The sequence below is a fragment of the Lipophrys pholis genome (genome assembly GCF_963383615.2).
Source record: "Lipophrys pholis genome assembly, chromosome: 3".
Taxonomy (NCBI): Eukaryota; Metazoa; Chordata; class Actinopteri; order Blenniiformes; family Blenniidae; genus Lipophrys; species Lipophrys pholis.
Window position 1 is genome coordinate 10,163,277 of NC_137627.1, and position 16,785 is coordinate 10,180,061.

General features: G+C 40.7%; 1 protein-coding gene across 2 annotated transcripts in view; it reads left to right on the forward strand.

Moving 5' to 3' along the window:
* ets1 (v-ets avian erythroblastosis virus E26 oncogene homolog 1) overlaps positions 1-12,535 on the forward strand; it is a 43,875-nt gene extending 31,340 nt beyond the window's left edge. For both annotated transcript variants that reach the window (XM_080460116.1, XM_080460117.1), the window contains 7 exons: positions 334-453; positions 1,068-1,268; positions 1,569-1,646; positions 2,031-2,276; positions 3,723-3,983; positions 8,027-8,145; positions 9,353-12,535. In XM_080460116.1, coding sequence (XP_080316242.1) covers positions 334-453; positions 1,068-1,268; positions 1,569-1,646; positions 2,031-2,276; positions 3,723-3,983; positions 8,027-8,145; positions 9,353-9,568 — 1,241 coding nt within the window. In that variant the 3' untranslated portion in view covers positions 9,569-12,535. The remainder of the gene's footprint in view (positions 1-333; positions 454-1,067; positions 1,269-1,568; positions 1,647-2,030; positions 2,277-3,722; positions 3,984-8,026; positions 8,146-9,352) is intronic.
* Positions 12,536-16,785: the final 4,250 nt, after the last annotated feature.

Here is a 16,785-nt window from a genome sequence, read left to right on the forward strand (position 1 = left end):
GTTAAATAGAATGAGGCTGATATGGAAATCGTGTCTGTCTAGACTGAATGTAATTGCTGAGCCATGTTGTTGATCACGTTGGATATAACTCTGTTGATTTTCTTTGTGTTTGCGTGGATGGATGCATGCGTGTGTCTGCGTGAACCACATTTGCAGGGCTCCCCCTCTCCACCCCCTCCTCTAGTCAGTGAAATGTTCCATTCAGTGAGCTTTAAATTCACAAAATATAAATGCACGTTGCCGTAGCTCAGGTTGTTGAGCATTAATTGAAAATCATAAACAGATTACTCCAGATAATTTTGTAATCAATGTTCTTTTTGATTTGATTGGCAGATCCAGAGTGTGGGGATGTCCCCCTGCTAACTCCATCAAGTAAAGAGATGATGTCCCAGGCCCTGAAGGCCACCTTCAGTGGCTTCACAAAGGAACAGCAGCGGCTGGGAATTCCCAAAGGTAATGCTGTCTGCCGCTTGGATTCTCATTAGTGGCTGTTAACATTTTTCATTGGGGAAATCAAATCTCATCATGAGTCCTGAAAAGTACCTCAGTGCTGTCACATGTCAGGCATGCACATACTTGGCCCTTTCACATTACGACCTTTCAGTGAAGGCATCTCGGGACGACTGAGCAAAAACCAGGAGACACCCAGTTATTCCACAAATGGCATTACATTATATACATTTCAGAGCAGGCAGACTGGCTGACTGCAGCATCAGGAGAATGTAGACAGCAAGTCAGACTGTAAAATAATGAGTTAGCGCTGTAAATTGAAGCCACCATAGAGAGGTTTCATGCTGTTTGCAAACAGCAGGACTGTCAGTTTCTCTTATATAATCATAGTATATCTGCAACTATGGTTCTGGCTTTTGATTACCACTGCTGTTTACATTCACACATGCCTCCCTCTTTGTTGTTGATTGCAGAGTAAAAGTTGACAGAAAGTGCTGCAGTTTAGCTAAAAAAAAAAAAAAAAGTAAAAAAACTCCTTTAGTGTTTGTTTGAGTAAATGTGCACATACCTCAGCATCAAGAGTCAATCTAACAATTACCAATTGTTATTCTCCACAGATCCCAGACAGTGGACAGAAACCCACGTGGCGGAGTGGCTAACGTGGACGGTGAACGAGTTCAGTCTGAAGAATGTGGACTTTGATAAATTTGGCATGAACGGAGCCAGCCTGTGCGCAATGGGGAAAGAGCGCTTCTTAGACTTAGCACCTGATTTTGTGGGTGACATCCTCTGGGAACATTTAGAAATGCTTCAAAAAGGTAAACCTCCCCCCAATTTCACATGTATTCCCCCCCATTATTAGTTGATTAAACATTCCATTCCTTCCATCTCAGTTATGTAATTTAAGAAAATAGAACCACTTTCACCCCACATGCTGATATCACTGCTTACTCCAGTTGAGGACTTTGTTGACATTTGCTTGAGTAACTGGAGCCAAACAGGAAGACACAATTTAGCTCAGGTCATTAATTTTTTATAATAGTGGATGCAGTTACATGATACATGAAATCAATGGCGAGGTCACTGACGCTCCTTCTCTCTATCTATTTTTCATGAAGAGGATACAAAGCATTACCCCATCAATGGATTGACCTCCAACTTCCAGGAATCTCGCTATACCTCAGACTATTTTGTCAGTAAGTACTCAACGCAGTCTTTCACTCTCTCTAATTGCACAAGATGCATGTTTAAAATATGAATGGAAATACAGGAGGAGGAAGTGAATCAACGTTGACGGAGGATTTACAGTTTGTGTCAGAAAAAGGAATCCTTTGTCCTTCTCAGGTCTGCTTTGGAATATACAGAACTTAGTTGCACAGAAATAACATGGCAGCACTAAAAGGTTTGCTGTTTATCGATAATCTTGCTTAAAATCTGCAAGATACCAAGAGCTTAGGTTTTGTTAGTGGCTGTTAATAAACCGAGCATGGGGGATGGCTCGTCTGTCCTCTATTTTTCCTCGCTTCCCTTCCCTGCTTTATATCTCCACAATTTTTTTTTTCCCCCCTTTGCCTCTCCAGGCTACGGTGTGGAGCACGCTCAGTGCGTCCCTCCATCTGAATACTCGGAGCCTGGCTTTATCACGGAGTCCTATCAGACGCTTCACCCCATCAGCTCGGAGGAATTGCTGACTCTCAAGTATGAGAGCGAGTATCCTGCTGTCATCCTCCGAGACACGGCCCTAAACTCCATGCAGGGCGACTATTTTACCATCAAGCAAGAGGTCGTCTCCCCTGACAACATGTGTGTGGGACGCCTGAGTAGAGGTGAGGGACCACAAACGACATGAGGGCGAACATAGACAGTCGGTCGCATCAGTGGCCCAGTTAACCTCAAACGCAGGTTTTTGAAATGGAACCTTGGGGAACATGCAAACTCCCAGCCAGGACTGCAAACGGCAAATGTTCATGTTGCGTCTGTTAGATTACCCGCTTTATGGATATATTCACATGTTCTCTTGTCTGTGTGAAAGCATGTGAATGTTGGAGGTTTCTGTGTGGGTGTCTACCTGCGTGCAATTGTGCTGAAGCTGCTAGAATCTTGACATCAGTGAGCGCCTATTAGAGGAGAAGAAAAGCAGGCCCTCTGGTTGGTTTGTGGTTCAGGCAAACCCGTCTCATACATTTTGACAAGGTTAGTGGAAAAAAAAAAAAAAAAAAAAGACAACCCTATTGTTTTTGTCACGGCGATACACAAACCAAAGCCACAGCGTGTTCTCTTCTTGCCGCCTGTCCTTTATGTAAAACAGTTCAAGTGGTGTAACCTTCAAGAATTTTTTTTATTTTTTTTTTTCTTTCTTCTTCTTCATCTTCTTGTTTTTGTTGGCCTCTTTTCCTCGACTCAACATGACACTTCTGGTTAAGGAGATAGAGGTGTCATCCTCAGTTAGCAAGTGTGGGGTTTTCTCATGAAGCTGTTTGCTTTTCTGAGTGCACCGGCTTGTTTTCTCTCCCAGTGATAGTTTAAAGAGGAATTAGCAGCATGGTTTACATTTGCAGCCATAAAGCTCGGGTTTTCGTCTCACAGATCCCCAGCTGTATAAATGAATAGCATGTGCCATGTACAAGCCTCCCAACAACCCCGCGCTTTCAGCGTTGGCCTTCAAGGTCTGATCCTAATGCATCACACATACGCAGCTTTAGCGCATTGTGCTCTCCTGACGTGGGAAAGTATTTTGAAGCACAACTGATTTCCACATGTGGCTTCCATTTCACCAGCTGAAGATTTCAGCATCAGTAGAGGTACTGCATTATCTGTCATTTGTTAATGATGCACCATTGAAAGACTCCTCTTATCTTACCCAGGGCCAAAAATAGCAAGACAATTTGCGTGATTGTCTTCCATTTAAAATCGAATCCAAATGGTGGTTGTAAAGGTGAAATGAGGTGTGAAATAGACGGCACCATACAGAACAATATAGCGTCGTGAGAAAGAACACAGTAGTATAGATGATGAGGGCTACATAGTGGTGTGGTGGTTCGCTCTCCTGCTTCATGGTTTGAGTCCAGGTTGGTCCTTTAGGTTAAGAGTTTGCATGTGTCTCTGGGTACTCTTTCTTTCCTTCCACAGTGCAGAAACATTTATTTGAAGCGAGATTGTGTACCTAAATTGCCCTTGAGAAGATATATTTTTGAGGGAAGTCACAGCCCCCCCCAAAATACAAGGTTTATTCGTATCTTATGTTTCTATCTCCACTTGTCCTTCTCTCTCAGGTAAGCTCGGCGGACAGGACTCCTTCGAGAGCATCGAGAGCTTCGAGAGCTGTGACCGGCTGACCCAGTCGTGGAGCAGCCAGTCATCATTCAGCAGTCTGCAGCGGGTACCATCGTATGACAGCTTTGACTCAGAAGACTACCCCACTGCTCTACATGGCCACAAGCCCAAGGGCACCTTCAAAGACTATGTGAGGGAGCGTTCAGACCTCAGCAAGGATAAACCCGTCATCCCGGCAGCAGCACTGGCAGGATACACAGGTAAGACGTCTTGGAGCATACGGGCCTATTCTCATATTGACAGCATCATTTAAGAGTGACACTTGTATATAAATCATAAAATATATAATTTCATTCATTTAAAGATCAGATATTTCTGTGGGTTTTTGAGTTCAGATTTGTTATAACATTGTCCATGACCTGTACAAGATGCGGGATCTGCTATAAGACTCAAGCAATAATGGAAACGTTTCAATACGAGCAAACAAAGTTGCACACATAACAGCAAGCAAACCAAATTATGCTCAGGCCTTATTTTTTCTTCTCATTCTCTGTCTTTCTCTGCCTTTGTTGCTCTTTCTCTCTTTCTGTCTTCACTTCTCATCTACCCTTCTTGTTATCTGCAGCCCGCATCTCAACCTATTTTTATTTTTTTTTTTTCCACGTCGTCCTAGCAACGCTAGCGAAACATAGAAATGATGCGTGCCGCTGCACATAACACCAGCGTAAAATTATCTCCTCATCTCATGAGGCATCCTCATGCTTATTTGTGCTTGCAAATATCTCATACTGTATGATCTAGTTCAATAAGATGTAGAGATAAAGGCGTACTCTTCTGGTATGTGTGCACTATTTTAGCATCTTTCATGGAACCACAAACAAAGTATATATAGTAAGGCTGCTACGTTGCTGGGATACAAACACCAGAATGAAAATGACCTTTGTATAATGACTAACTGATGTATTAAGTTGACATTGTGTTTGTTCCCTCATTAGGTTTGATCATTACCAACCAAAATATGTTTCACATATCCTCATGTTTACCTTTTTTTAAGTCTGCATACAATATGTTGCTGTTTAAAGCTACACTGTTATGGCAGTACAGCGTTTGGGACTTTTTCCAGACTTGCTTAAATTATAGTCATAAGGCTGCAGAATTGTCAGCACTGGAAAAAAAGGGGGAAACCCACACACATTTTTCAACGTCACAAACAAGGCGCACATCAGATCTTCACAGGCTGCGCCAAAGTTGGCATGCGCAGGGTAATTGGTCATCTGTATGGTAATTAGTTCAAAAGCTACTTATAGAACAATGAGTCATTCACTTGTAATGATGTTGGAAAGATGTTGTAATGTATTTATAATCAAATAATGAAGAGAAAGACACAGTCTAAAAGCCCCTCCAGGACCATTACAGCCTGCAATGCTCCCTGTTTAACCAAACAAGCAAAGAAGTTCAGTTTCCAAAGCCTTTACCCTGATAATGTAAACCTGAGCAATCTAACATGTGTCCCTCCTGCACCATATTCAAATCAAATTACCAAGTCCAGTCTTGGCTGATGACATGCAGGTATCAGTAGCATAAAGCTCTAAAGAGGTTATGTGAAAGCCCGGCAAGCTAATGCATAGTAATGTACTCTATTCTCACAGAGGAGAAGAACCTTCCTATGAGCTTTTATGCAATGAAAACGGGAAAGATTGAAAAGAGATACCTTGCTTTTACACCAATTCCCCCCCCCCCACCCCCCACATTGGAAAATAAAATCTTCTCAGAAGCCTGCTGTTGCCCTTAATGTCCTAGGAGTAGTGCATTGTTTAAGTACTATAAAGAAAGTGTAGTCCTTTGAACAAATACAATTTTTTTTTAATCTGTTTGTCTGTGCCCATTTGCACATATGCAAATTGGTGGCAAAAATAAAAAAATATTAAAAGGTGGGAGGGGTGATATGAGAAACATAAAACAAAAATAATTAAAAAAAACAGAAAATAAAAACACAGACTTTGGTTTATGTCTAAAACTGTTTGACAGTTTGCTCTGCTCGGCTTCCTGTCCCAGGCATGAGGTGACAGGTGACACTTGTAGCGAGGACAGGGAGCCTGATAAGGCTGCGAAGAGATAAGTGACACTCCAGTTGTCATCTCAGTGGTTTCCTGTTCACTATTTGCACCTCTACATTAACATCAGGCAAACATACAAAATTTAAAGAATAAAATCTGCATGAAAGCTCTTCTGAGTCCATTATTATTGACTCAGGACAACTGTGACTCAGTTGGAAGTGAGTTATCCTAATATCCATCTATCTACGTACATGTGTCCGTAGGCATGACACTGACGTTTTTCCACAATAATGTGCAGGCTCGGTGTATAGTGGCCAACACTATTGGTGTGAGTGAATGGAATGGGTGTTGATAGCTTCTTAACACAACTCAAGTGGTAAAATGTGCGATATAAGTGAAAGTTATTTCCATTTTTAGCTTGTTCCACCTTTCACGAAAAAAGACTGATGACTCAGATGGACTTTTAAAACATTAAGACTTTGGTTCAGCCAAAGTTTAGCTTACTGCATGAGGTCTCCACTTCATTGAATTAGAAACTTAACGCTTCCATGAATGCATGCCCCAACTCGACCCACCCTTTGGCCACACTGTATGCCTTTTCAATGAGGCCTATTGTATGTGAAGATTGGGACATATTTTTGGAAACTTTTTTTTTTTTTTTTTTGTTTAGCTGGGATCGCCTACATTCTGGCGTGAGAGCAGAGGGGACTGGTATCACCCTTATGTGGGGTTCGCTGTTAGCAGTAGCAGACTTCTGGAATGCGAGCCAAAGCTTTCTGTCTGAAAGAGACTCAGTGTTGCAGAGCCACTTATTTTCCGAATCCGGAGTGGCTGCTGTCATGCACCTTCTTCACTCCCAGCAGGAGCTAAGCGGCTCTGAAATGACATTTTGCATGTTCAACCCACACGCCCGTCTGCCTGAGAGCATTCGTTTGTGCTGCACGGGGGGTACGTTTGGTTTTCTGAGGCACCAGAGAGAGGTGACTTTTTTTTTGTCGCTCCAGTTTTTGCTGATGCGGTGCACTGCACTGGCAGGTGTGATTTCAACAAGCGAGACTCAAAAGTGTTTGCGTTCAAGCATATGCTGAAAAACCACACGATCAAAGTGTACGGCAGAGAATCTAGTTCAGGCACAAAACCAGTCTTTTTTTTTTTCTCTTTCTGTGTGTTCATTTTTCTTCTCCTTTTTCCATGAGCTGCATTAAATGCTTGAAATGAGCTTTCACCACATTAATGTGGATTTTTGAAAAACTGCTTTCTATTTTGAAATGCAGTCTCTATTCATGTACTGAAGATGTGCTGCTGAAGTCCAAAGGCAGCCCATCTTATTTTGAAATAGTGATTTCATCAGTGTGGAACTCATAGGGGCACAGACTGCAGATTCACATTTTGAACTGGGCAACTGGCAGACAAGGGAACCGCATGATGAATAGGACTGTTGTATTTAGGAGGACATTTGGTTCCACTGCTGCACTTTAGTTTGACCCAGATTAGAGGGTTTACTTTGTTCTTCAGACAAAAGTAAATCATCAACATGAATATTTAAGATGCTTATTTATAGCGGGATTTAAGACACAGAACACACTGTGGCCTGAGTGTATGTCCTTTATTGTGCCCACGGTTCATTTCTCTTGGATTATGACTCTATATGTGCGTTGATAAAGTATTATAATCACGATGAATCAGTTTAGAACCTTCCACTCCAATACAGCTACAACTAGAAGGGGCATGCCTTCGCCAACGCCACATTTATTTGCGGAACCGAGTTAGCGTCGTTAGCATGTTAGCTGTAAACTCGTATCGACGCAAACTGGCCTGTCAGAAAGCAGCATCACTGTGCGAAACACTGAGCGGGGGCCACACAGATCAACCATTACTTGAGTCAGTGTGGTCACATCGGTGTTTCTGGATACTTGCCGAACCTCGATATTAGCCACGCGCTCCGGAGCAGGGTTAGCAGTGTGCTAGCAGGCGGCTAACTACAGCTTCCTTGCGGCAGCCCTGACCTTCATCCTGGATAATGAGAAATCATCCCTGGAAATTCATGCAATTCGATTCAGTAGTTTTTGGGAAAAGTTGGTAAAATACATACATGCAAACCAATAAATAAATACACATGACCAAAAACATAACCTTTGCCACAAACTTTCATTCGTGAACCTAAAACCCAACAATGTGTCCACTCGGTGTAAACGGCCCTTCTTTAAATGAAAACCCTCTCTCTCTTTCTCCCATCTGCTCTGCAGGCAGTGGCCCGATCCAGCTGTGGCAATTTCTCCTGGAGCTGCTGACCGACAAGTCCTGCCAGTCCTTCATCAGCTGGACAGGCGATGGCTGGGAGTTTAAGCTCTCTGACCCTGATGAGGTGAGAGGTTATGACCCCACTGGTCACTGGCACACGTGTTGGGAGGTCCTAAGTAGTTGGCCAGATGAACAAGATGTCTTCTTTGTGAGAACAGTTACATCTAGTGTCGGACTTTACACTGTTTTAGGCATGTGGGTGCATTCTCAATACATTATTGGTATTTCTATGAAGTTTTGTACCTCGATGGCAAAGTGGCAACAATGAGCACATTTATCATAAATATCAGATTACTGGGGAGATGAGATACTTGGTAATAATCAGGTCTGACCTCAGAAATAAAATGACACACTGGTTTCCGTTTCTGTCCAGTATATTTCATTTAGAGTACGTATATGTAAAATTCAAACTCGCTATTATTTTTATTTTATGTTGAAATAAGTGACAACTACAGCCATGTCTTCACTGTATAAGCGTCTCTTAGTTTCCTTTTTGTTTTACCTTTATATTCACATGCGCAGTTGTAAAATAACTCAATTGAACAAACTACACTCCGATATACATGAATTAAAAACATCAAGTAAAATCATGTAGTGTTGATCGAATTTTGCATGAGAAAATATCTGCTTAAATAAATCGAAATTATGATGTTTACATGACCACCTGAATCTTCTAGTATCTCCAGAAATTGGATAATGATCAGAATTTATACATGCGTGCAATCGGGCCCACTGTTTCACAGAGTAATCTTAAGTCCTGGGTTGTGTATCTTGTTATTAAGTCCTATGAACACCATTGATATAGTATAGCATGATTGTTATTAGCATTTATATGATGCTACAATACGATCAATAGGTGTCATGCTGTAAGTGAAGCACCAATCAAAAAAGAATGCCTTCTGATTTATTAGTCCGAAGATTACTTGACTTATGGTGTGGTAATAGTTATTTCTGGGTTGCATATCTTGTTATATTACTCGGAGTCCTCCACAACTCACTGTTGTCACTTGGTCATGGAGGTATAAACATGACGAATGGTAAGCTTATAATTATATCCACCACTTATATAATCCTCTATGAACCTTGAAGTTGTCATATATTATGAACATGGATGGCATGTTTCAAAAAGAATTGAATAAATAAATGCTTTCTATAACCTAAGGAATGCACTCACATTGCATTATTCAGCGGACCTTGATGCAAAGTGTTGCTCATTTCTTATGTCACGTTTGCTGCATGTCTCAACATTCTTCTACCCTGCGGTGTTTCAGGTCGCTCGGAGGTGGGGCAAAAGAAAAAACAAGCCCAAGATGAATTATGAGAAGCTGAGCCGTGGCCTGCGTTACTACTATGACAAGAACATCATCCACAAGACATCTGGGAAACGCTATGTCTACCGCTTTGTCTGTGACTTAAAAAGCCTGCTGGGGTATACCCCCGAGGAGCTGCACGCAATGCTAGACATAAAGCCCGACACGGACGAGTGAAACAAGGACGACAAAGGAAGCGAAAGAGAAAATATGAGGAGCCACATGGACTGAGGCTCGTAAAGTGGTCTTAACTGTTTGATAGAGTCGGTAAACCATTTTCTTGGGGACCAAAATGTTTTTAAATGACTAAGTGTGGTCTTTGTTACCTTTGAGCTCCTGTATCTCAGACCATATTTTAGGAAAATAAGAAGGCGGAAGCCAAAAACCTGTATTCCTCCCCTGTCGCATTTGAGGAGTGTGCGCGTGTGTATGAGAGAGAGAGCTGTATAACGGTATTAATTAGCAGCTCAAGGCAGAAGAAGTGCTGTCGGGTGGAGTTCATGCTTTTTTTTTTTTTTTTTTTTTTCTAAGTAGCAATGAAAACCAAGACAAATTTAAAATGATTCATTTCATTGTTGGGGCTAAACGGAAAGCGGCGGAGAGTTTCCGCTAAAAACAACGGTTGCCAAAATGTAAAAAAGAAAACAAAACTGAACTGAGAAAGTTATGATATCATATTTACATACATGCTCACTGTTTTTCTTTGGCAAGAGATGTGTATTCAGCTAGGATTCCCCCCAAAAAAAAAAAAAAAGAAAAGGTGTAATTCCTAAGTTGTTGTTCAAGGAACGTATGCTTGTGCCAGTATTATACAATTGTGAGAATGTCCAGTGTCACTCTACCAGGCCACTATTGGAACAAGGATTTTAGAATTAATTTTTTTTTTTCTCCATGTTTTCAATGAAGGTATTACAGTGGAATCAATTCTTGAATGTTGAGATTGGCTGTTAATGTTCTCAAGGAGCCTTTTATTCACTGAAATGTGCTGATTTGCGACCAGACAACACAATAGAGGCTGGCCCTGTGCTCTATAGGACCCGGTGAGAGATTACTCATACCAAAAGTGTCTGAGAGACAACCGAAAGAAGCCGTTGCTTTTGAAACTGAGACGTTCACCTTCATGTACATGTCTGCCACATATTGTGACCGAAACGAATGCGTTTTTTTGCATATACCACCAGTATTAGCCAACTGTAGACAATCTGTGTGGGGGAATTCAGGAGTCTTTGGTAAGAAGAGTCCTTTTAAAGTGCAGATTAGATGCATAATTTGTCGATTCACTGTCCATATCTGTGTTGCTTTAGAAGTGCTTGAGTAGTCCTGTATGTCTGCACAATGATATCTCAAGTTAATTAGCCGAGGACGTGATTGTACAAAATCCTAAGAACTTCGGCTTTTTTTCCCTTTGTTACGATTTTCCCAGAAGAAAGCAGCCGTAAGGTGAAGGTATAATGAAAGGACGTGGGACCAGCAATAGAAAACAAATCTTGACCTGTAGAAAACTGCGACTGTTGGGGTTTATGGAGGTGACTGAAAGGTATATGTGGACGGAGTAGGTGATGATCAGTTAGGTCTGATGGAGAATGACGAATAGAAATGATGCAAGTTGGCTTGCTCTGGACTTTTAGGACAAATGGCGGTCAGATTTATTTCCATTTTAGATCTGTGTACTACTTATCTCAGAGAACCGTAATATTCAGTTCAGAGTGAGTAACTCGTATATAATTCCACTTCTATATGGAAGGGTTATTTCTCCGAATACGATCCATTACAATTCACTGGTTACATTTGAGCAGAATGGCAGCAATTTCCTCTCGACAGTGGGAACAGTGGCAGTACACTGGCCTTATGGGAAATGCCAAAGTTGAATATTATGTTAGAATACAATGTTATTGTTTACAGTGGCTGAATGTTACCCATATGGATGAAAATAGCTTTTGAGATGTCTATTTGTACAGATTGTGTTTCATAATGCTTTATTGAGACCCGGATTACACAAATAAGCAGGAGACAAAGCAGGAATAATAACCAAAACCCATGTGAGGTCTTTGGCCACGGTGCTTCGGGTATCCACAATGTTAGAAGACAGGGACCAGAAATCACTCATGTGTTTGGGGGAGGGAAAAAAAAAAAAGTGTTGTCTTTTATCTTTTGTTAATATGATGGAAACCACACAGCTTTATGACAAAGAGAACTGCCTTTGCTGATTCGGGTTTCCCACTGAGTGCCGAGAAGAGATGCTGTATATGCTCATGACCAAATTTGTAACGGGACTGTCCTTCACCGCTGAACTCCGGCGCGTTTCTGATCAGAAAAAGCTGAATTAGATCTACAACCGCTTAATTAGTGTTGAGCTTCACCTTGTCTTCATTCATTTCTGCTCACACACATTGATGCCAAACACTGATTTATGTCCTCATTCAGGTTTTATTTTTCTGCTCCTAGAAGAATCCGTAAATCTGTGATTTTATTTTGTCGTTTCCCTGTAACAAAGTCATAATGTTTGAATGTTGGTGTCATGAGATTAACATGCTTAAAAGAAAGCATCGTTTGACCTGAAGTATTCCTCTATTAAAAATTATTTTGTTGGGAAACTGTTTAATGTCGGAGACTACAATCTACTGCAGGTCATATGTGTTAATGAACCGTAGTCACGCAAATGTAAACTTACCAATATTTTGTGGCATATGCATATCTCTGAATGGATTTAGAAGGAAAACCTTGTTTTGATGTTGTTTTTTGTATATTTTATAGTGTCTCTGTATTTTTGTTATGAGATCATTTTTTATTGTATTTAGTTCACAAACATTTGAATATTTTTCAATAATTTATATTTTATAAGAGACGAGATGCAGACAGCTGGTGCTTTCATGGGAATTAAAAGGTAGTGCAGGACAAAAAAAATGTAGCGATTTTTTATTTTTTTTTTGGGTTTGATTTTTTTTTGGTTTATTTTATTTTATTTTTTTTGTATTTTTTTTTTATATATATAGCAAATAGACCTGTCTGCTAAAGAAAAAAAAAGGCTGATGCTGGCCCATCAATGATTTCTGCTGGAAAGGTTTTATAAACTGTAGCTTCTATTTCTAAAATGTACTTAATGTACTTCAAAATGTTATAAAATATATGTGAAGAAAGATTTTATCACTAAGTGTTGTGTTTTGATTCACTCAGGCCCGTGATTGTTGGTGGTGTGGAGGTGAAGTGGTTAGCACTGTCCTCTCACAGCATGGACATTCTATTTAAGATGTGTAGATCACAACAATTCCCATATATGTATATATACTGTGTATATATATATATATATATGTATGTATGAATGTACCCATATCTCCAGAGCTATAGTGTATATCCACTCATAATACACATGCACAGAAGTGGTAAGGAGTAGAAAGAAGTGAAGCTTATTTAATCCTAACCCATCTTCTGTATCACATCTCACTATTTAATATGATTCTGAATACAGCCAGTTTGTTTCACTCTCAACTGTGTGTGTGTGTGTGTGTGTGTGTGTGTGTGTGTGTGTGTGTGTGTGTGTGTGTGTGTGTGTGTGTGTGTGTGTGTGTGTGTGTGTGAGAGATGCATTTTAACCAATGCCTGCTGCTATAGACTCCACCTCCCAGCCACTCTTTTATGGGTGAAGAGGTGTAAAAGATAGATGGTTTATTATGATACCCATACTCTCTTGCCACTGAAGTAAATTTGACAGTAAAGAGTTGCAGCAAAGTGAAATTTATTTTAAATTATTTTAAATAACTCTACTGCCCAAACAGCAAAAAGTGTGAGCTGTTTGGCTCAATAATACTACTCAGTATGAACATAGGGGGCAGCAGATAAAATTAGAAAATCAATGAGGGACATGCAGACAATTACAATGAATTACAGTTACAACTGTCTTTTTGTTCTTGTTTTAATACACATGGTTGTGTTGCGATGATGAGCTCCATCAAAACCAGTGGGGCATCTCTGTGCAGAGTTTGCATGTTCTACCTGTGCCAGTGAGCTTGCCCCCCCCCCCCCCCCAAGTACTCCAGTTACTTTCAACCATTCTGTTAGCCTTGTGATTGGACTCCAGTCTGAATAAAGTAGGTATGGAGGGTGAATGATGATTTATGTAACACAGATGCACTGAAAATGGCTTTAGTGTACGAATTAGTCATTTAAAAGGGTAAAAAATGTAGCAAACCCTTTCTTCTGTAATTTTTCTGTAATGGTTTAACGTGGGCCCGTGAGCCCAATGCAAGGCTTGGTATGTTTCACTTGCTACGAGTGAGTTCCATGTGTGCTGATGAGCTGATGCAAAAAAAAAAAGAAGAAATGAAACCACCACACTGGGGCCCATTCATACACTCGTAACCCCTCATATAAATTCCATTGTAGATAGAAAACATGCAGGCCCACAGCCTGTTGCTCCAAACTCAGCAGCTGTTTGGCCCAATTCTTCAGTCAAACAAGAAGATACAGAAGCACAGGTTCTGTACTTTCTTGTTATTGTTGTTAAAGAAAATTCCAGATTGCCTGTGTACTAAGAAAAAGAAAAGGCAAATCATACATTGATTATATAAAGTATGTGCTTCAAGGTTGGATCAAGTTCACACAATTAAAAGACCTAACGCTTTTATTATGCATGTGAGAAACCACTCATGCTCACCAAGTTGGCCACACTTGTCTTATGAACAGTGTGACAGACAGTGTGTACATACATGTCTGATTTTACATACTTCAGATGGAACCACAGAGCAAACATGATAGAGCTGTCTTCCTTCAAAGTCAGACCCATGTTATCCTGTTGGATCTGTCAGTGGTGTTCTTGGCAGAGGGCAGGCTGAGGTTACCCAGGTGTTTCTTCTCCTGTTCCACCTCCCTCGCTCTGACCGAGCTGATGATCCAGACCAGACGCTATCGCTCGGCAGGTTTTAAAATACTCCACCAGACAGTGCGTGTTCCAACAGACCTAAAACAAAGTCCAAATCATTGTGATACCACTCATACCTACCATGAGCACATCCTAACACAGACACCCTGCCCGTGTTTGCTTTCCCCCTGCTTTGTGTCTGATTTGAGAAAAGCGTCCATTGATTTAAGTGCTGTTTAAAAGTGCGAGCGACACATGTAAAGCAAAGAGGAAGTGTGTGCAGAAAGTGAGAACTGTGACACTTCACAGTCACAGAAAGATTTTACATGATCTCTGCCTCTCCTGACAAAAAACTATCAACACCTGCAGTCAGCAGCTTATAGCTCTCCCTGTTATCACCGCGGAGCTCGTTTGTCAAATTTTTAAACTTTAAATATTTATCTAATAGGTCTTACTGAGCTTCATCTGTCTCCTTCGTGTAGTTTGAACATGGCGGAAAAAAAGATCGAGGGAGATATAATACTAAGCCAGGGCAGCCATGGAGTATGGAAATGCTTGTAATGTCAGATATAAAAAAAAAGACTAGATTTCCAATGTGAAATAATTCGGTAATAAAGTTTCCTCATGGGTTCATCTGATCTGTCAGAGTTGGCTGATGGCAGGTAAAATCAGACCTGAGAGATCACGTTTATGTTGACACATATTGTGGGCATGATAATGATGTAAATCAACATTACATTTTAAATGGCAGCATTGTACTGTCACTTATATTTCCTTCTAATAAGCTGACAGAACTACTTAACTCTCCGAGACCGGGAGCAGAGACTCCTGCTGCACTCCTCCTCTCCAAACATGCACTCGGTGTGACCTCCTCCCTGGATCGAGTCTTAACTGGCAGCGCAACTTCAAAATGGCAACAGACACGTGCTTGTGCCAAATCGCTGAAACACTCCCAACAAATACAAACGGTCTAACTGTGAGCATGTGGCAGGTAGCGACTTCAATTTGTGTGGTCCTCATAATAGTTTGTGATATATTCACTTGATCTGTTTTTAATGTTTCCTAATCCAGTAAATTGTATCCAGAGTAAAATGCATTGTAGTGAAAAGATCTCAATAAGATGTAAAGAATAAAAACACGGTGTCTTTGTGTAAATAAAAACAAACTGAATGGAGTTGAATGGGGATATCAAAGATATGTAACATTTGAGGTCAACATGTAATTAGTCCTGCAGACTTTTACTTCAGCTGGTAGTTAGATTTAATAGACCTCCTGCTATAGATAGAACATAACTACTTATCCATCTTCATCGCGTTAAATTAACGGCCTCTTCATGGAGAGAGAATCCCTGTGACGCACGAGAGACCAACTCAGTGGTTCCATTACGCAGAGAAGTTGTGAAATATGACCGATGTATCCCCGAGGGCCCTGATAGCCCAACTTAAGGCCTGTCTGCGGGGGAATATATCCATGTCCTATTGTCCTTCATGCTTGGGCTGACTTTGACCAGTGTGGACTCCATGGGTCTCTGGGGACTATAAACAGAGTTAGATCTACCATGACTTCTCAATTATGACCCCTCTCACGGATCTTAAAGAGAAAGACAGAAAGGGTGCATCTTGACCTTTGCTTATTTTGATCTGCTCGGATGTTAAATAATGAAAAACTAAGGGCCTGATCTAATAAACTCTTGTATGTATGCTCAGCTGGCTCGTCACAACTTTTGTTTGAGATTTTTTTTCCTGTGTTTTATGTCAAATGTTGTCATTGTGATTATATCTTACATTGCGTTTGTTGTTGTTTTTTTGCATTTCCAAAGTCAGACGTATTTGATGAAATACATATGGTTCAATAACTTCTGTCATTACTATGTTGAACTTCACATAGTGCACATTTTTATTGGCGGCCCAGGACTCTATTCAATCACTACATGGCACACACAAGCAGACGGTGGCGTTTCCAGCAGATCGTTCTTAGAAAACGGGCCGACTGCTAAAATACCATGCCACCCCGCCTGCTAAATATTTACAGCGAAATAGTTCACGATACGATTATTCATTAATGTCATGAACTTTTATCACCATGAGTGATTGTAGAAGATGGTGGATTCACCAAAATGAATTAAACCAAGAGTACAAACCCTTTTCCACTTTGCCATAATGAACACAGTAGTGCCAACCTGGAAGGATGGTGGGGATGTGGTGTCCTACAACCATCTATTCATTCCTCTGCTCTATGTCGACTAGGGTTAAAAGGGCAAGGACCAGCAAAATCAAGACAAAAATCAGTGTCCGCCTATGACAGGACAAAGAGACATCCCACACCTTCACACCTGACAGACAAATCAGAATTACTCATAATGCATTGCAGCACTCTTCCTCTATCTTTAGTAGGCTTTGAAAGGAGGAAGAATCTTTACAGAGTATAAAGAGGAAAGGAATGCTAAATGGTGAGTGTCATCTTGTTCTATTTACTGGCATATATCAGTCTTGTTAAACCCAATGCAAAGTGAACAAAATGGAGACTATTTTACAAATCA